This window comes from Malaclemys terrapin, chromosome 6 (assembly GCF_027887155.1).
Source record: "Malaclemys terrapin pileata isolate rMalTer1 chromosome 6, rMalTer1.hap1, whole genome shotgun sequence".
In the NCBI taxonomy this organism is placed as follows: domain Eukaryota; kingdom Metazoa; phylum Chordata; order Testudines; family Emydidae; genus Malaclemys; species Malaclemys terrapin.
The window spans coordinates 113773736-113794500 of record NC_071510.1 but is presented as its reverse complement, the minus strand read 5'-3'; the positions used below and the strand labels follow the sequence as shown (position 1 = coordinate 113794500).

The window sequence follows — 20765 nt, the reverse complement described above, 5'->3', positions numbered from 1 at the left end:
ATCAGTTGGCGTGAAGAACCTGTGATGAGTTTCAAGCAAACCAGCTCTAAATAGGGTTTTGTTGAGCCTCATAGCATAATTTGAATTTTAACCTAACCATAAAACCTGTTTCTTTACTGGGTGTGAATCAAATAACTAGTTTCTCTGTTACAGATAGAAGGGGGAGTTGGGAATGGTGTCTCTGCTCAGGTTGCTAGGAGGCTGGGGTTGGGCTGGAGAGAGGGTCCCTTGCGGAGCGTGGTGATTTAGGAAGGAAATGTTAATTCCTAATAGGACTGGTTGGAAAACAATTCCATTTTGAAAAAAAAAAAAGGGTTTATGAAATGAGAGGCTATCACAGATACTCTACCCCCAAGCAGGCAAACACTTGTTGTAGATTTTTTAGCAATAGCAAAAAATGCCATAAAGGGGTTATCTCATGTTTTTTCTTCTAACTGCGATTTACAGTAATCCATAGAAGCTTGAAACTGAAATCTGGTTTCATACTACAAAATTTTGCCTTCTGTCACACACAAATTGATTTGTTATTGTAGGGTTGCTCATGAATTTGGGGCACCTGCTCTTGATCTTTCCTGTTTCATAAGAAGATCATTGAAGCATTTGGGATTTTGAGGGGGAGGTTTGAACTGACATACCTGGCTCAATCATGCAAGGTGCTGAGCTTTCTGGTCCTATCCAGCAAAGAATTCAAGCATGTGTTTAATTTTAACAGTGTGATTAGCCTCATTGCTTTCCATGGGATGAGTCATGTATTTAAAACTAAGAATGTGCTTAAGTGCTTTGCTGGATCAGGACCAGAGTGTTCAGCACCTTGCAGGATCAAAGCCAGAAAGAATTGCATAGAGTTTGTAGACAGACAGAGGAGAAGAAAAGGTGAGTGACATTTCGGGCCTACTGACCTTGACAGTGTCCCTTTAAATTGTTGATCAAAAAATATTATTTTGAGACTGATTGAATCAAGGTTTTAAAGGGCATGCTAATAATTCTCTATCTAATGTAGCTATCTAGGGGTTCTTCATAATGCTCAGCATCATAGAATGCAAGCACTGCGTCTAGATCACCTCATACTGCACAAATAGATAAATAAGAAGGATATTGCATCATGAAACGTACCTTTTAAATAGGGGGAGTCGTTTTAACTGAATTTTCTTGGTTTTGTGTTTTTAATATTAAATAATTAACATATAATCTGCATATCGTTTGAGGGATTTATAATTTGATATGGGGAACTGGGGGTTTTTTTGTTTGGAGTTCTTGGGTTTTGATTGATTGGTTTGGTTTGGTTTTTGTGGAGAGTTTGGACTAGGCTAGTCCAAAATAAAATTGCTGAATTCTAGGTCTGCTTTCCATTTGAATAATATTAAAAGACTGGGTTGACCTCTATGTCTCATTCATGCTACACATTCCCAGTAGCAATGCAGGAACTTCAGAAGGTTCAGAAGTTTAGCTCATGGTCTGATAAACATCAAGACGTTTGATTCTTAGCTGAACTCTATTGGAACATCACAAGTCTGCAAAATGTGCCTGGAAATCTCAAGAGAATAAACATGCTTGACAGATTTCTGGTACTTCTTGTCCCCAGCTGGGCTATAAATAGCACCACAACTCTTGGGATGTTTCAGCAGCTCTTTTCCTGGTTGTGGCAGGTGCAGATATGGATGAAAATGACAAATAACAGGAGATGTGGAGAAAAGTACCCGGACAGTTCTAAATTTCAAAAAAGGTTTAATTCGGCTGAAGTTTGGGGTAAAAGTTTGCATTGCTAGTTATAATTTTATTCCAAACCACTTCACCCCTTCCAGATTTGCATCTACTACAAGAGCTTTAAATGGTGTGAATGAGTAATTTATAAAAAAGTAATAATACTTTGCACTCCTATAGGGCCTTCCGTGTGAGGATCTCAAAGCGCCTTAGAAACATTAATGAATTAAGTCTCCCAACACCACTGTTAACTAGGTATTCCTTGTCCCCACTTCTACAGAGTGGGAAGCTGAGGACCAAAGAGATTAAATGGTTTGCCCAAGGGCACACAAGAAGTCTGTGGCAGAGCTGGGACTGGAACACAGCTCTTCAGAGGCCTAGTCCTGGCCTGTCCTCTACAATGCTTCCTCTCCTTTTCCACATTTTCAAGTTAGGAACACAGGTGTCTGACAGCATTTGGGGCCAAACCATCCTCTCTCATGACAACACACAGGAAGAGAAAAGTTAGGGGAAATTAAATAGAGGGCAGAGCACAGAGAGCCAGAATTTTAAAGGTATTTCAGTGGGTAAAGATGCGATAGGTGCCAAGGGGGATTTTCACACTAGGAATTGTATGGGAGTTAGACACCTAAGTGCTTTTGAAAATCCCACTAGGCCTCCATCTGTATCTTTAGGCACCAAAATACCTTTAAAAATCTGGCCCAGACATCATAGTTCAAGGCATAGGAGTTAGACATAATCCTCTTTCCAAACATATGTCCTGAGATCTATGGGGGGGAAGTTCCATAGATTTGTAGGGGATTTTTGCAGACAGTCTCCTTTCCATGCTAAACTGTGAGCGTCCCTTCCTAACCTTGGTGAGTCCATGCCTTTCTGCTCCCCCTTCAAGGTATGCAGCAGGAATTAACGCTGGAACTGTCATCATTCACTCCCTCCGGAATTTCCCATGGAAATTACGTTGATTTGCTGGCAGATAATAGTGTAGAGGGCTGTCGGCTAGATTCAAACTGCTACCATGCTGACATATCCTTTCAATCCATAGAGCTCCAGATGGATGGTGTCTGTGTGGTGAGGCTTTGTAAGAAGGGGGGTGGGAGTGGATTATGTTGGTTCAGCTCTCTACCTTCTCCTGTACATTTACACAGCAGATTTTCATGCCTTCACCTCACCACTGCAGTGCAGTGCCTTTTCCAGTTTACTGGAGTGCATATGTAATTTTAGGCCTAAGAAAAGGCTCTTTGCCCCAACATGCCAATGGAGTACATGCTCTGCATGCATATAATAGTCATTTCCATTTTGTATTTATTCTGTGCATGGATCCACTTCCTAAATGGTTTACTTGACATAATGGAATAACAGTCTCCACAATTTCATTCGCAAAATAAAATCTGAGCCTGTTGTGTGTTATAAGAGCACCCAAAAAGTATCTGAAGCTTTCTGTTAGCTACTGGGAAAGACGAGACAGATATGGTTTGAATTTTCTTTTCTAGGCTGAAATTTTGTATTCTACATGTCAGATCATGAAGCAAAATTTATGGGGGAGTTATATGTTTCTTAAAGGGGGCCATTTATAATAGGAATAGACCTAAAAGCCTACAATTTTTAAAGAGTATAATGATTTTGGGAGCCTTAATTTTTGGATGACACCTTGTGGGTGCCTGATTTTCAGTGGATGGGTGCTCCGCACCTAGAATTGGAGTAACTCAACATCATTAGTCACTTTTGAAAAATCAGGCCTTTCAGCTGTGATTGGGACCAAAGTCACCCCCATATAATTCCTCCTAGAAAGCTTTTTCAAGTACTAATTGTTTACTCAGTATTAATTCAGATCATTGATCTCTTTGGTTTTACTGCCCACACTAGGCATATCAGTGACTCACATTCTTAAGAGATGAACCTGAGAACAGTGGTTATTGACAGCGCTGCAATTTGCACAATAAAGTTTAACAGTTTACATCCACTGTACAGCTTTATCAATGTTTTCAATGTATCACCAGCTCAGTTTATTGGTACTTATGCATACATTGATTCTTTCTCTCTCTCTTTCTCTTTTTTTTTTTTTTTCTTCTGGTTCCCCAAGCATGCAAACGCAAAGAACAAGAACCGAATAAAGACAGGAACAATTCCCAGAAGAAATCTCGTCTGGTTTTCACCGATCTCCAGCGCAGAACACTTTTTGCCATCTTCAAAGAGAACAAACGTCCATCCAAAGAAATGCAGATCACCATCTCCCAACAGCTGGGCTTGGAACTTACCACTGTCAGTAACTTCTTCATGAACGCTAGGAGACGCAGCCTTGAGAAATGGCAGGATGATTTGAGTACAGGGGGATCCTCTTCAGCCTCCAGCACTTGTACCAAAGCATGATTGAAGAAAGGAATCTAAATTAGGCACAACTCAACCATAAAAAAGAGAAAAAAAGAATGAAAGGAAAGAAAAAGTATGGATTCTGAGTGGGGCCCTTCACTGGTGATTTGAAAGCACAATTCTCTTGGAAAGTAATTCTAGTCTAGTTGTAAACATAGGACACTTTTTTAATGGCTATTTAGTCAGTTTTAGAAGACGCAAATCACAAATTAATCTCTTTCTATATAGTATTACATTCAAGACAGGCTAAGCATATCCAAAATATAAGTGGGTCATTCATGACATAAATTTTTCCTGAGAGCCAATGAAGACTTCAACTATGGACCAGCATTTAAGGCGATGGGAGTACTGCAGGATTGCCCAGAGTTGGTAGCTAAACAGAAATGCAAACATGTCTGACCTACTTTGTTTTCCAAATGCTTAGGCTTGCCACACCACAAAATACCAAAGCTCACACCCATAACATGATAACATGAGAACTGAGCACAAATCTTAAAAGATGAAAATTGAAAAATCCAAGAACCTGTTTTGTAATCTCAGGCATTGTTTTGTTTAGATGTTTTAGAAAAAAAATTGATCCAATTTTATGTTTTGGGTTTATTTTTTAAACTTATCAGTGAACACTCACATGGTCTTGGATCACTAAAATTCAGTTCACTTGAGCTCAAAGTATCAAGCACAAAGACAATAGATACAGAAATAGAACGGTTCTGGACTTGCTACATCTGTTCTTTCAAGACACTCTAATTTATGAAGTTGTTAACGAAAAGTATGTGACCACACAAGCTTCAAGCACATTTTGCTGTTTGTCACAAATTCTGTGTTTGTACATAATGCAGATGCACACTCAGGAGGTCAATTTAACTGCTACAGTGCATGGAGCAAACACAACACTTTGAGAGAGCTACATTTCCTTAGGTCATCAATATGTCCTTTTTAGTTATTAGCATGTAGTTTCTCTTTATTTCATTGTTACTGAAGTCTATTTAGGTGGGTTTTTTTAAATTGATGCATTCTGTATTAGAGTTCCTTGGTATTTTCTTAGCAGAAAAAAAGCATCCACTTTCAGGATGTCACTGACCATTTAGATGTGCTGCATATGACTTAAATATCACATCAAAATCTATCACATCTCCATTACCAATTCATTTAACCTGAAGAGAACACAGTACACCAAAGATGCAGTATATTGCAAGCCAAAGACATTTATAACTTGCCATTTATTTTCATCATCATCATAGTATTGTGATTATTTTAGAAATCAGAAAACCTTGCAAACTCCAAAAAAAGTACAACTCTATCATTTTAGTTTGCTGTACAATTGAGCAGAAAGTGGATGCTGACAAAATTAGCAAAGTCGTGAGTGGAGTAGCAGAGCTAACAGGGCCATACTAGCTGCAGTTACAGTAGTCTTCAAAGAGCATAAACAATCCTTATCACTGAAATTGTTATGGTCACTTGATGTGCATATTTACCAGTGAATGGCCCCTTTTGAAACACCAATTGAGTGTTCAAAAGCAAGCCAAACGCTGTAATGATTCTTTAAAGACACTTGAGACTTTTTTATGTACTACTTAATCGAAACCAAAGAAACTTTTTCTGCACCTACTTCTTCTGCAACAAACTGTTCCATTTTAATAAAATAAAATAAAATAAAAAAACCAAGGAAGCACGTCAGGAAACAAAAACAACACAACACACTGTGTTTGACAGACATCTTGGACATTTTAGGAAGCAGATTTCAAAGAAAGGGTTGACAAGAATGAAAACAAAGTAAAGCCAATGTGAGTGCTGCTTCATCTGACAACTCAGTAATCTTAAAGTTGAAGATTGTCTTTAATTTGTGCCTATGCAGTTTTTTCAAAAGAACAAGGAACAGAGCAACCGAAACCTCAACAGCTACAATACCAAAGATGAGGATTTCTCACAACTTTTGTTTCAGTTCATTATCTCCTCTTGCACGGCTAAAATGCTTATAGCACCATTGATCTGTGTAAAGGTAATCAATTCTGTTTCTTTGAGCAACAAAAAGGGTGGTTTTTAATTTTTTATTTTTTTTCTGTTTCTCCCCCCATATGGAATCTTTCAAGGATTCCATGGACTCCAAGTATAAGGTGTTGGGATACTAAACTAATCTGTCTTCTCTGTCCGTAAGAGTATGTGGGAAAATGTGTCAATTGAATATTATTTGTTTTTTTAACAGGTAGAATTGTTCTCTTCTATGTTCAGAGCTTTAAACAACCATCCCATATGGGAAAAAATGCTTAACTGACCAGATCCTCTTCCCCTTCCCCTTAAATGAATCTCGCAAGATAGGTACTGAAATACTTCATTGTAAATACTGAATATCACTAGAGATGAGCCTGAATCACAAAGATCAGATCTAGAATTCAAACTGGATCAGAGCTTCCAGTAGTTCAGATGGTTTGCATTCATTGTTCTGGTTTGAACCATTATACTTCCAAATAATGAAATTCGGATCCAGGACCAAATCTGAATTTCCTCAAATTTTGGGGGGTAGGGGAGAGGGAATCTGAGGAGGGTTGTAACCAGTGTCTCAATTCAACTCCATCTCTACACATGACTTAGGACTTCTTTTCAAATAACACTGCATATAAAAGTAATATAATCAATTTCTGCATTTTACCTTTTTTTTTAAGAAAAGAAAGAAAAACAGAAAATGTTTCTGTACCAGAAGGATAATTAGGACCTTTCCTTAGAAATAAATTCAAGATGGCTACCTGGGAATCAGCATCAGCAACTAACCTGATAAATGCTAGCTTTGGGGGGAAATTATTCTTTCCGCATAACTCTTTCCCAGAGAAGGTTGGTCATACATGAGTCTCCAAAGAACAAGGGAAGCCTCATTATCAGAGATGGAACTGAGTTGCAAAGGCCAGATCTGGACTCACACTTTTCCAAGGAATCAAGGTGTTGGGGTTTAAGGTTTTGATTTGGCCCATAATAGAAAGAGGGTCCAGCTTATGAAGCTTTGATCCAAATCTAAACGTCACATTCAAAGTTTGGTATGAAGCTAGTGTTCAAATCAGGGTTGGTTTGAGAATGCCTATCTCCACGCATGTCCTGCGCATGATCATTGACCACTAGCAATTTTCCATCCTAATACTGCTGTTCTTCATTTTCTAGCAGTACTATACAATGCTGCTTTTCTTATTGTTTTTCTCATATCCCATTCCATAATGTTATATACCCTTCGCTGTTCTATAAAGGGGATGGACATAGTACTTTAGTTAAAGCACAGAATGTCATTTCTTAACCTCTTTTAGATTACTGTCAATTTTCCTTATGATTTCAATTAATTGATGTGTATATCTGACAAAAAATAATATCCCAGCCATCATTTAAGGAATGTGGTCAAAATGAGCTGTTCATGCCAAAGTAAGTTTTCCATACAGATGGCCTTCTAACATTAAGCACATCCACCTGGTGGCGGGTTCTGTCTTTTGTTTAACGTCTCCTTTATAATCAAGGGGAAAGTGCCATGTTTCCCATATGAGGTTTTTATGCTGGAAAATTAGAGTGATTTGTAAGCTTTTAACGAGTAAAAGGAGAAAAGTGAGTAAATTCTCACAACTTTAAAGACCATTTTACATCATATGCACTGAATCCCAAGGAATTTTCTAGAAATTCCTGCCACATCTCTTTCTTATTGTTTGAGGCGAGATTCTAGTACCCCGACCTTTGCTGAGTAGTATTGCATTCTGTGAGAAGCCTTATGAATTTCAATGGGACACCTTGTGGCATATATTGCTACACAACATGAGAGAATCAGAATCAGGTCCTTGATTGTTTCAGACCAAAATAGCATAATTTATTGTCAAAAATCTAAACACCTTTTAGGCTTTATTTGTCTCATCTCATCAATAAAAAATACAGCAGATGCCCAACTATCTCTGGAAAGAGCATGGCCAGGAAATTTGTGTCTAAGCTTCATATCTCATGGGGGTATGCAAAAGCTGTTAACCACGCAATGAAAAAGAGCTATTTTTATTCAAGGATGAGTGTAAGTCTTTTTTATTTGACTCTAGGCCAGCAGCTGCAGCCAGAACAATCCAGGTTAAATACTGAATTATTAACAAACAAAAATTATCCTTAAGATAAAATGTGATATTTTTGATTCCCTGCAAATGTTTGGATGTGCTTGGTAGACAATATAATGGCTCAAATTCCAATGTTTAAATTTAAACTACTAGAAAACAATCACACACTGGAAACAACATATTGATTTTGCTGTTATGATTAGGGTTCCAACCCTGCAGCCTTTGCTCAAGCAGAATTGCAGCTTAAGATTTTGCCTGAGAGAGGATTGCATTTTAAGGCCATGGCCATGTCAATGTTCCTATTATATGCCTATTTGTCAAAAATGATTTTGATATGGACATATGAAAATACTGCTGCATTTTTGACTCCCATATATTTTATCAACCCATATTAAGTCTTCCATTTCATTGTCAACTGTAGCAGGCTTTTTATGTAGCATATAACTCAGAAAATGAGTGTTAACAGTATAAACTGAGTGTAGATATATATGTGGGTATGCGTACACATATGTATGATATATGCGTACACATATGTATGATATACAGTATATTCTGTTTATACTAAAAAAAAAATCCAAAATGTGCGTGTTACATTTATATGCCATCTGTTTATAACTCTCTATAGCTATATGGCTATAACTTGTATCTTTTTTGTTTATTTGTTTGGCTCCAAAAAAACTAATGTAAAAATAGTATCCCAGCATCTTCTTTACTATATACTTGGAGTCACTATCATGGGCACATCCAAGATGAATTCAACTTTCAAGAACCCTTGGATATTGTTTAATCATCTCTGAAGGAACAAAGAATGTGCTTGATTACTTCGGTTGAATAGCTTTATTCTGGATCTCTCTTAACTAAAGCTAAATCCAAAGACCTGAGAAGGACTAAACCAGCAAAGCAAAGCTCAAACCTACTTAAGGGAATAGGAATCTCCTCTTCCAAAAGGAGACATGGTAATGACATAGCTTTGGAAAAGTTGTGCTAGCTATGGGGGGGGGGGGGGGGCAAATCTGATGTTTTTCTTGCTTGTCACAACACCTGAGTATTTTTAAAAGTGGGAAAACTTTATAGATTATACTGGGCCTAATTTGTATTTATTAAGGGGAATTTTTATTGTTTAAAATTTTTTTTAAATGGTAATCTTTGAATTATTTTTTTCCTGACTCTTTTGGGTTGTGACCCAATATATTAACTATCAATGATGTACTTTATTTAAATTAGTCTCAGACCAATCCTGACGTCTTTATTCAGGCTAAATCCCCATATGGTTTCATTTTATTTTAATATTCAGTGGGAGTTTTGCCTGCTTACAGACTGCAGGAACAGGCTCAAGTGATAATCTTTTGTAACTATTTAATTTAAATCATTCCTGATTATTTTGTCATTTGAGTTAATTTTACGTATTTATCAGTTCTAGAATTGTAGCGCATCATAGATGCAATGCTTATATTAGTATATATACTTTAAAGTTAGTATTGCTTCATAAAGCAGCCAAGTTCTGTTACAGACAAGGAAAAATAACAGGTTAAAAAGGGATTTTTAAGTTTTATTTCTTCTTTTAATCGATTTAAATTGTTTAAATATCAGTAATTAAATTATTTAAGTTAATCCCCCTTCCCATCTCATTAGAAAGTGGGACGTACCTTTAATTATTATGACACATGAAGCCTTCCCAATATACCTTATTTATTTAACTTATTCAGCATCTGCGAAAGATGCCCTTGTATAGTTTTATATTTTTTATTTAAAACAACTTAAAGCACTACAGTTTATTTTCTGTCAGAACAACAGAGCGAATTTTGTGGACAAGCAATGAATATTCAACCTATAACTGTGCATTCAGAAACAATAGAAAAAAGACACTGAGATACTTTGCCTGAACTTTGTGGCTTCTGAAAACTTAAGCTGGGGGAAAAAATATAACGACAAGCAAAAACAGAGAAACCCTTAAACTAGCTGCTTCCAAGAATGAACTCTGCGTGTGTGGGGGGAAAAAAAGAGGAAAAACAAAGAAAAAAATAAAGAAAAAAACCTTTCTATTTCTAGTGAGAACCAAAGAGGCTACCTCACTGACTTTTTCCATTTGTAATTTTAATCGTGTTGATGATACCAAAGATACCAAAGATTTCTTTCTCTGTGCGGTCTGCATTTTGCTCGTGCTCTTTTATAGTTTTCACCTTTCTCTCTTACATACAGTAATGTACAGCTGCAACTCAGATACCCCAAAGAAATTCCTGTAGTGGGGGCTGCTAATTCTGATGAGGGCATTTTCTGTGTTTATCTTATTCCTTTCTGCCAGCTAAAAATGTCCAAGGCCAAGTCAGGCAAGTTCAGAGCTTGGTAGCACCACTTTACTTCTCCCACCTGCCAAATTCAATCGGTTGGAGCAACTGTGTTGACTCTTGGTTGGTATCTGATTTTTGTTCTTTGACCGTTACCTTGGTAAAATAAATCTATATCCTGTTATCTTGCCAAATGCAGAACTCCATCTGAAATATTTGGGGTTTTTGTATTTGAATCAGTTGCAGAAATTGGACCAGGGTCTCTCTCTCTCTGTTTAACAACGTTATGGGTCTGATCCTGTAGTCCTTATTCAAGCAAAACTCCCATTGACGGTCCTTAGAGATGTAAGTGCAGTATCATGAATCACCAGGATTCACACAGTTAAGAAGGTACTTCTCTCTGCTCATTGCATGATTTAGTAGATGCTCCACACACAGGGCTTCCATTGACTTCAGTGGGAATGATATACATGGGGCTCAATCCTGCAGATCACACAAGTATCTCTAATTCACATAAAGCCAGATTCTGCTGAAGTACAGCACTATTTTCAGTGGAGGGTGGAGAGGTAAGGAAGTAATTGCTGCTCTGTGTGAAGCGTTATACGTGACTGTGTGCATCATGGGTTTTTTTTTTTTTTTTACACTTCCTCTAAAACATCAGGCATTGGGTGCTGCAAGGAGCAAAATACCAGATTAATTAGGGTATGTTTACACTGCAATTGAGAGGTGTGATTACAGCAGGTGTAGACATAGCTGAGCTGGCGTTGCTCAAGCTAGCTTGAGTAACAAAACAATAGCAACGAAGTCAGGGCAGCCCAGTCGACTGCATGGGCTAGCGCCATCCGCCCAGGGCCCTGGGTACATAACTGAGCAGAGCTATTCAGCGTGCCACAGATCCACTGCTTTTGTTATGTCTACATGTGCTGCAATCACACCTCCCAACTGCAGTGTAGACATAAGACAGTGAATCAAAGATCAAACCTAGTACAGTAAATCTTCTGAACCAGAGCCTTATCTTAATAGCCCCAATGTAAATCTGGATATCTCCCAGGAAGTCATGGAATTACTGTGATTTTACATCAGTGAAACTGAGATCAGAAACAAGCCCTGAGTTTCTAACCAACATTTTAGATAGAAGAGAAACAAAGGCTGCTTTCTCATTTTTTTTCTTTTTTACAATTACATTTTTTTCACATTCTCATCTGTTGAGTTAATTATTTTTTCTCAGGTTAGCAGAGAAATGAAGACACATTATGCTCCATTAATAAGATGCTCCTAAGTGATTACTTAAAAGTTGTTTGCCACTTTTTGTCATCAGGGAATAAATAGTGCCCTTTTGTGCTTGTTTCTTTTAGCCTGTTATATGATTGAATGACTTAAAATCCACTCATCAGCATGGTTTGCTATTTGTAAACAGTATTTAACATTTCACAGGTTTATATCAAATAGGTTTAGACATAGAGGGCCCAATTCTGCATTCACTTGGACCCTGCACAATCCCATCAACTTCAAAGGGCGTTTTGCCTGAGTAATGAGAGCAAGATTGTGCCAGCATACGCAGAAGATTTGTAGAGAAGTAAATCCAGACAGTGAGTTCAGTTACAAAAGAGTAGCATACTGCTCCTGCTCCCAGTGACATAGAAAACTCCTCAGCAGAAGGAGAATCCAGCCCTGCAAAGATACAAAGGCCCTGGTTCTGTAACAAGGATTGTACCTATGCAGAATCTCATTGGGTTCAGTGGGACTCCACTCAGGCAGATAGGTCTGCTAGGATCAGGGACATAAAACTGTGTAATAGTCTAATGCACTTGCATATATTATAGTGATAGTTGATCTTTACAATAAGGTGTTTGCATCAGCAGTGCATTGTTGATTCAAATTATTTTCATCATCAGCTCAACCAAAAAGCTCCATTTTTGTATTAAACTTGCTTCTTCTTTTTTTTCAAAATAACAAGTCTTTTCTTTCTTGGAAAAGACAGTGGCTTGATGCGTGTGCTTTTGATATCTGTTTGTATCTATCTATTTATCTATCTATCCACCTTCAACATGGAGCTATAATAATTCTCAGGATGCTTTCTAGGTATGGAGGAGACGATATTTTCCTTGTGTTAAGTGAACCCTTCCATACTATACCACCCCCTTTCACCTCCCAGGGTACATCTAAGAACATTGACAGTTTGAACACAGAAAATAGTCAGAATTGGCAGGACCCTCTACAGCAATTGCATTCCTTACCAGACTCATGCTTCACTTGCAAAGTGTGACATTACCACGGGACGAGTGCCTTCCTTGAACCAAAGCAACGATTTTGCCAGTCTAGACCTCTCTGTGCTTTTTTTAATTCTTCCTGTGAATACCTCAGCTTCAACTGGGCCGCCATACTGTACCTGGTGGGCTTATTGTACTGTGGTGCTTTGCAATGCAACCCCACAAAGAACAATATTTGTAATAATACCAAAGGCTCTTCTTCTGCTGCTGCTTCTTCTTCTTCCTCCTCCTCCTCCTCCTTTTCTATTTCTTCACGGTTCCAAAGCTTTAATATAAAACTGGGCATGTTGGCAACGCAGACCGCGCAATTCCTTACCGAATTTTCTCAGATATACCTCATAGATAATAGTGTTTAGAGTAATGTTATTATAGCGTATGTAATAAATTATTCACTGTTTCTTTTTGGTAACTGTGATTTAAAGAAAAAAAAAGCTTTATACGTTTTAGGTTGTGCTTTTGTAATAGACAAAAAAGGTGCGCTAAAATAATGTACGTCTGTCTTTTTTCCCTTTGGATTTTTATTTATTCTGGATTGGGGAAAGTTGCAGAATGAGCCCAAAGTTTACAGTTTCATATTTTGCTGAAGAAACAATCTGTGTTAATTTGCTCTGTTGAAAAAAATATGATTATTTTCTACATTTGTGCTACTTGGTCTGAACAACTAATTGTTCTGTGTTACAGTGTAGTATTATAATTAGCAACTGCCAATCAGTGCTATAATTTGTATGCATGAGGCAAAAAAAGTTTAGCAGTGTGATGCATTGTGGTTCTTAATGGCAACTTTTTTTTTCGTTCAGAAATAGACCTTAACCTTTGGTTTAATGGAATTTATGCATGGGAGCCTGTTATCTGTTAGCAGTTGTGGAACAATTGTGTATACATTTAAACTGTGAAAACATGCACAGTTCTGCCTCATGCAGTTGAAATACTAGTTTATATGAGCAGTTACATCACTATGAAACTCTATCCTGATCAGTCAATGTTTAAAAAACAACAAAATCAAATTGGATTCCCGTTATAAAACAGGAAATTTTATTCAAAGCAAAGTTTGACCAATTGGCAGTTCCCGATGGCCAATAAATTTAATTTATGAGTGGGTCATTTCAAAATACGTCTTATTCAAAATTGAGTCAACTGTGCATTTTTTCCAAAAATAAAAGGAGTTATTTTGGCTTTATGGCAGAAACCTTAGACATAACATGTAATACCCTCGAATGTAAATGTAGATATTATGAAGCTTCATAAAAATTCCAGACCTCTTCCACTGATCTTGCTGGGAATAACCATTCCGATTCTTTTTGTGCTTGGTTTCTTCTTGTATTGTGTAATAAGGTCAGCACTCAGCATGAACCAAAAACTTCAGTATTAGCAGATCTAATGTAGAACAACAATTCAGACTGCCTCAGTGATTCAGTCAAAAAAACATAGTTAGAATTCCCTCCTGACTGTCTTGCCTATGCAACTGTATTTCACGTCTCTCTCTAGTCTGAAGTGCATACATGGTTTTATTTGAATCTTACTGAAAGAATACTGAAGCTCTTTTTTGTTCAGTCCCTTTAGGACACACCCAACTCTCATTTCCCTCAGTTTAGGGTTAGTATTTAATAAAATATTTTGTACCCAATTTAAAATAATCTCTATATCCTAAACTAATCTACCCTTCAAGAACCCACAAAAACTAATTTTATAGTAGCACTATTTGGTATTGGCAAATTTAGTGTTTTTTATATTTGGGTTCACTCACCCACTTGCAACCTTTTACATAAACCTAACTCATTGACCATGCTAAACGTAAAGCCAAATCAACTACTAAATACATTTTACTTTGCATAGGAGAGTGCAATTTAGGAAACAGAAGGTGTAAAAGTGGCAGTCTACTATACACAACATCTAAATTTAACATCAGTACAGTGTTTATATTGTCTGGCATTAAGATTATATTGGAGATGTGCTTTCATTAGTGCAAAGAAACATATTTTTATTTGGCCTTATAAAGTAGATTGTGATAATGGAAGCTTTGTAATATAGTCTGTTTATTTTTCCCCCTTATTTATCTGCCAAAGATGGTAATGGATACAAGAATTTTAAATAGGTTTTTTGTAAGACAGTTAATGATTGTAATAGTGTTTAATCTTCCAGAAAGCTTTATATGTTCTTCCGCAATAAACAGAATCAATATTTGTTTCAGTAAATTCGACTCATGCTAACAGATCCACAAACTATTCCTGCTTAATGCAGTTATTATAATATCTCTACATTAAGTTCAAATTAATTTTTCAATCCAAAGGAAACAAGGGGTATGTGAGACAATGACAATGTCCATTACTGTTTATAACAAACAGTAGATGGTCCAGCTTACTAAGATTTGCCAAGGTACTTGTATTATGAAATTTAAGGTATATTTTATTATGCCATTTTATGTCATTTTTTTTAACTTTGTGGAGGTGATATGTTGAATTGAGTGTAAGCTGAGTTTTCCAGACAAATAAAGTAGCTACAGAGTGAATGTTATTTTATTATTAAAGGTTTTTACTCAATGATTTGTGCCAATAGACGTCCTTTATCTCAATAACAAATACTGTATAATTTTCAAATTTTTATTTATAGCTATTGATGTAAAAACCACACACCTATGATTTGCCAAAGTTCAATAAAGGAGGAAAACCTGACATTTTTGCTTCCTTGTGCAATGAAAAGGTCCTTTATTTTCAGGTGCCTTTTATAGTTATTAGAAACCCACCTCAAGTCTGATCCTGCACCACTGAAGTAAATGGGAGCTTTGCTATTGAGCTCAATGAACACAGGATCAGACCCTGAAATATGGTAGCAGACTATAAACCATTTGGTAGCGGACTCTAAAGCAGAGCTGGGCACATTGGGAATATTGCAGAGCCTGATCCTGAGAAATGCTACATTGCATGCAGGATCAGGCTCCATGTGAACAGATGTCCCTGTAAAAATGTTGTGATGTTACCTAGCCTGTGACACACTTACCAGAGGTGAATTATAAAGGAATGAGAAAGATCAGCGCATAAAGGGGGAAAAAAAACAGAGGTGAATTATAAAGGAATGGGGAAGATCAGGGCATAAAGGAAAAAATCTTAATTATGCTGCAGACTGTCTCTAATGGACTCCCCTTTCCAAACCTCTTTTCCAAGTCCCCAATCCTGCAATGACTTGCATATGTCCTTAACTGTATGCACTGAGAGTCGAGCCATTGATCTCAATGGGACGACTCAGAGTCCTTAAAATTAAGCATGTTCACAAGTTCTTGCAGGCTCAGGACCTGCTATTAAGCTTGAGAATGAGACAGGTTTGGAGGGCTTGCTGCAAGTTTTATGCATTCCTGTTTGCAATGCAACAGGTCTTGGCCTTTCACTACTCCATTAAATGGCAGAGGAAAGGACAATGAGCAATTGATGACATTATTGGCACAGCTGCTGGGGGAGATGAGCAGGACATACACCTTAATTTTTACTCTCTTGTGGATGTTCCTCACGGTAGTCGCAGGATGCAGACACCTCCATCTTTTTCTATACCTCTGCATCTCTACTGAATACGATTCACACACAAAGGCCCAAATACATCCCTCTTGTAGTCATTGGAATCCAACCCAGGGATGACTGTTACCCCAAAGTTGTCTTTATAAGGCTTTTACCATTGCTCAGGGCAAATCACCACACCGAAGAAGTCAGCCAAGATAGAAGTCATAATAGTTCCTTTATTTTTTTCAACAGTCTCTCTGGTCTTCTGAAACTGACATTCAAATCCTAATTCCCTGGGATACCTCAGTTAGTGTAAATTTGCTATCTAGGCCAACAATGACTACGGACATACTTCAGTGACAGGCATAAAAAGCAAATCACCATGTCACCATATTTGGAAGTTGCACAGTATTGTGTAACTCACTTTAGCACAAGAAACTGAAGTAAACTACACACAGCCTAACACCCTGAGGCAGCCTTTACTGTGTGAATCCACCACTGTAGCAGCAAGACGCAGCAGAGGTGCTGCTCTAGCTGAGGTCCCATGTCTTGGTCCCATAAAGGGACTTGCCCTTGTTAATGTTGTGCAAGTCTCTCATCATAGATCTTTATCCCAGACTCAGAAGAACCATATATCATTATTCTTTATCTTCCTGCATGGCTCTTGGTATATTCTAAAAGAAAATAAATAATTTAAGGATTGGTATTGGGAAGGCACAACAAATTCAGTTAACCTTCATTTTACTATAGCTATGGGAACGTCTTTTATTCTCCTTGAGTGCCCTCATTCAGAGTAGGAGTACTTGTGGCACCTTAGAGACTAACAAATTTATTTGAGCATAAGCTTGCGTGGGTTACAGCCTACTTGCATCTGATGAAGTAGGCATGACATGCATCCAATGAAGTAGGCTGTAGCCCACAAAAGTTTATGCTCAAATAAATGTGTTAGTCTCTAAGGTGTCACAAGTACTCCTGTTTTTTTGCGGATACAGACTAACACGGCTGCTACTCTGAAACCTCTCATTCAGAGTAGATCAGATGCAAAATAAGTGAACAAGGAAATGCATTTAAAGATGAAGTTTTCCTTTGTTTATCTCTCTGAGTAAAAAAGGCACTTAAAAATAGCCCTTTCCTTCCTTGTTCTCTGGGACGAATTGGAAGATACCCCCAGCATCATTTTCCATTGTTTTTTCTCTGAAGTAAGTTGACCTGTTATTGAACACAGTAACTGAACCTGTTGCTGAACCTGTGCCCAGCAGTTCTACCACTAGCACATGGTGCTGAAAGTGGTTTTGTCCCATCCAAACTAGCAGTTACATTGGTTACAGAACAGGTCGATTGTAATGTGTTGTTGACCACCATTGTCAGCAAAAGGTCAATTTGGGCTTTAGTGTCTAGAACATTTGGGGCAGGGGGGAATAAAGCATTTTAACTGTGCACTTTAGTGCTAATTCTCTTTATATTCCTTCCTTGAACTCCTTGAATCAGACGCTGCTCTCATTTAATTTCATTGGATGTCACTAGTCGGGTCCAAAGCAGAATATGGCCTTTTGTGTTTGATTTTAAAGAGCTCAGGATGTTATTTTGAGAGTCTCCTCTCTCTTTTCCTTGTTGGGTCACTTGGATGCTTTCAGGCTGATGGAGAGAGTAGAAGAATCAAATTCTCTTTTAGGCATCAAATTTCATGTCCACAAATCTGCGGTCCGTTAGGTGCCATAATTCAGGATAGGTCTGCACTTAAAACGCTGCCGCAGCATAGCTGCACCAGTGAAGAAGCTACTACTCTTGAGAAGAGGCGGTAGCTATGTCTTGCTGTCAACATGGCGCTGTCCACACTGGCAGTTAGGTCAGAATAACTGCGTCGCTCTGGGTGTGGATTTTTCCCAACCCTGAGCGATGTAGTTATACTAATGTCAGTTTATAGGGAAGACCTGGCCTCAGAGCAGTCTTCTAGATGTTCCATCTGTGCTTGCCTTCACTGCATCACATTTTCCTGGCACAGCTGTCCCCTAAACTTGCCTTCTACAGGTAATGAAATAAAACAATCAATTTAAAAATAAAGCCAATACCATAGTCAACTTGTTTCAACCATTTCCTTTGGCAGCTCAGCTGGTGTTCAGGCTTTGCAAACCGGCTCCACTGGTCAGAGGTAGCAGTTTGTCAATGCAAGACAAGACAAGATTTCAGTGCAAACCCACTGTCCACCTGCAGCTGTGTGACTAAAAGTCACTCCACTCTGTGAGCGACACACAGGGTGGGCCTGGAATGAGAAACCAGAGGGGCGGAAGAGGGACTCTGCAGCTCTGCTTTAAAGCTCTGCATTAATTTCTTACTTTAAGAATGGAAAAAAATGGCCATTTATGCAATAGAAACAGAAAAAAAAATCAAAACATCCATCACTATGGGCCTAATCCATTTAAAGCAACAGTACATGTCAATGAAAACACAGCCAAATTCTATCCTGTATAGACCCACACTCTATAGACCCATTAAAATTAAGTGGAGAATCTAGGCCAATATAACTTTTTAAGCACTTTTGAAAATGACAGCACCTAAATTTCCTAACACTCTGTTTTCCTTGAAAAACACAAATCAAAAATGTTACTTTTCAGGTCAGAGTCGGCAAACTGCCGTGGGTCATGGTTTCTGTGATGTTTGGAGTAGTGGCAACTTGGCTACATGAAAACTGCAGGAGATTGCTCCATAAAAAGGAGTTAAACACCTCTCAACAGCATACTGAAACTGGCATGGCCATCAATGGGAGCTAACATATACGTGCGTGTGGAAAGGAGTATTCCTCCCAAAGGTTAATAAGTGCTGTTAATTAGCTGGCACACCTGCAACTATAAGAACAATGCATTTTCTCACATACATCCTTTCCTTCAGTGTAGGGATACAGCAATTCTTTCTGAGCTTTGTTGCAACAGGAATGTTCCATATTCTGCATCTGCAAGTCATCAAATGGAAAAAAAAAGTTTTTGCAAAAAGCTGTTACTGGTGTTATATGTTTCAACTGCTGCATTGACTAAAGCATGAACATCGTGGTAGTTGTTGACACATTGGGGCACTTTAAACCCTTTGCTAAATTCCCAGTCCTTTCGATAATTCGGTTGAGTTTTGAGAAGCTATTTTCTATTTGCTGTGTTTTCATCATGATGCCATTATTCTCCCATCCTGATGTTTTTGTCTACAACATTGCTTACACTGGATTCTTTATATTTTTATTCCTATCATTAAATGGTAGTGCTGTAAATTCTGCAATTAATGTCAAATAAACGGCTTTAATTCACCTACAATGGATCACAATGCCTTCTTTTCCTTTATACTGAGGTAAATTTAGCCAACACTTTCTCAGAGGACATTTAGGTCACATTTGTGCTACCTAGCCAATAAATAATACTGCAAGGTTCAATGTCTTTGACTAGGAAACAAGACACACAGATCTCCCACATAGTAACACTTCTTAGTGAAACCAATGTTTGTGTCATGCTTCATATGGAAGAAATCATCTAAATGCACACAGCCAAAAGAGTACATAGCCAAGTAACAAGCATTGAACAGCCGACAGTACCAACAATGAAGAACACCCTGTCAAGTGCGTCTGCTCCTGGTTGCACCAAGTGGAGGTAAGGCATATGGATGTGTGGTTTGCATGCATAAAAACCTTTTAAATAGCTCTGACCTGATATTCCTAGGAAGCTATAGTGAAAATTATGTTGAGTTTAGAAAGGCTTTTGACACAATCTCATATGATATTTTTAAAAGCAAGCTAAGGAAAAGTGGTCTAGATGAATTTCCTATAAGGTGGGTGCACAACTGGTTGAAAGTCCATGCTCAAAGAATAGTTATCAGTGGTTCACTGTCAAACTGGGGTTTCACAGGGGTCAGTCTTGGGTCTGGTAATAGTCAATATTTTCATTAATGATTTGGATAATGGAATGAAGAGTGTGTTTATAAAATTTGTGGATGACAACAAGCTGGGAGGGGTTGCAAGCACTTTGGAGGACAGAATTAGAATTTAAAATTACTTTAACAGATTAGAGAATTGGACGAAATCCACAAGAAATTCAATAAAGCCAAGTGCAAAGTCCTACACTTAGGAAGGAAAAAGCAACTGCACAACTACAAAATGGGGAATAAGTGGGTAGGCCGTAGTACTGCTGAAAAGGATCACAAACTGAGTATGAGTCAACAGTGTGATTCATTTGAAAAAAAGGCTAATATCATTCTGGGGTATATTTAACAGGAGTGCCAGAGGTAAGACACGGTAGGTAATTGTCCCACTGTACTAAGTACTGGTGAGGCCTCAGCTGGAGAACTGTGCCCAGTTCTGGGCACAGGGCCATCCCTAGCGGGGTGCGGGGCCCGGGACATATAGGCGCCAAGTTTCTATCAGCCGGGGGGTGCTTCCCCGGCTCTGCCCAGGCCCTGCCCCCACTCCACCCCTTCCCCCAAGACCCACCCCTGCCCCGCCTCTTCCCCACCCAGTTCTGCCCCCTCCCCTAAGCGTGCTGCGCCCTTGCTCCTCTCCCCTCCCCCCCAGTGCCTCCTGGTGCTGCAAAACAGCTGATAGGTGGTTGGTGCTGGGAGGGAGTG

General features: G+C 38.3%; 1 protein-coding gene across 1 annotated transcript in view; it reads left to right on the top strand.

Annotated features, from left to right (window-relative positions):
* Window positions 1-19458, top strand: part of ONECUT2 (one cut homeobox 2) — a 57676-nt gene extending 38218 nt beyond the window's left edge. The window contains exon 2 of the mRNA XM_054033058.1: window positions 3782-19458. Within this exon, the coding sequence (XP_053889033.1) occupies window positions 3782-4068 (287 nt within the window). The 3' untranslated portion in view covers window positions 4069-19458. The remainder of the gene's footprint in view (window positions 1-3781) is intronic.
* The last annotated feature ends 1307 nt before the right edge of the window (window positions 19459-20765 follow it).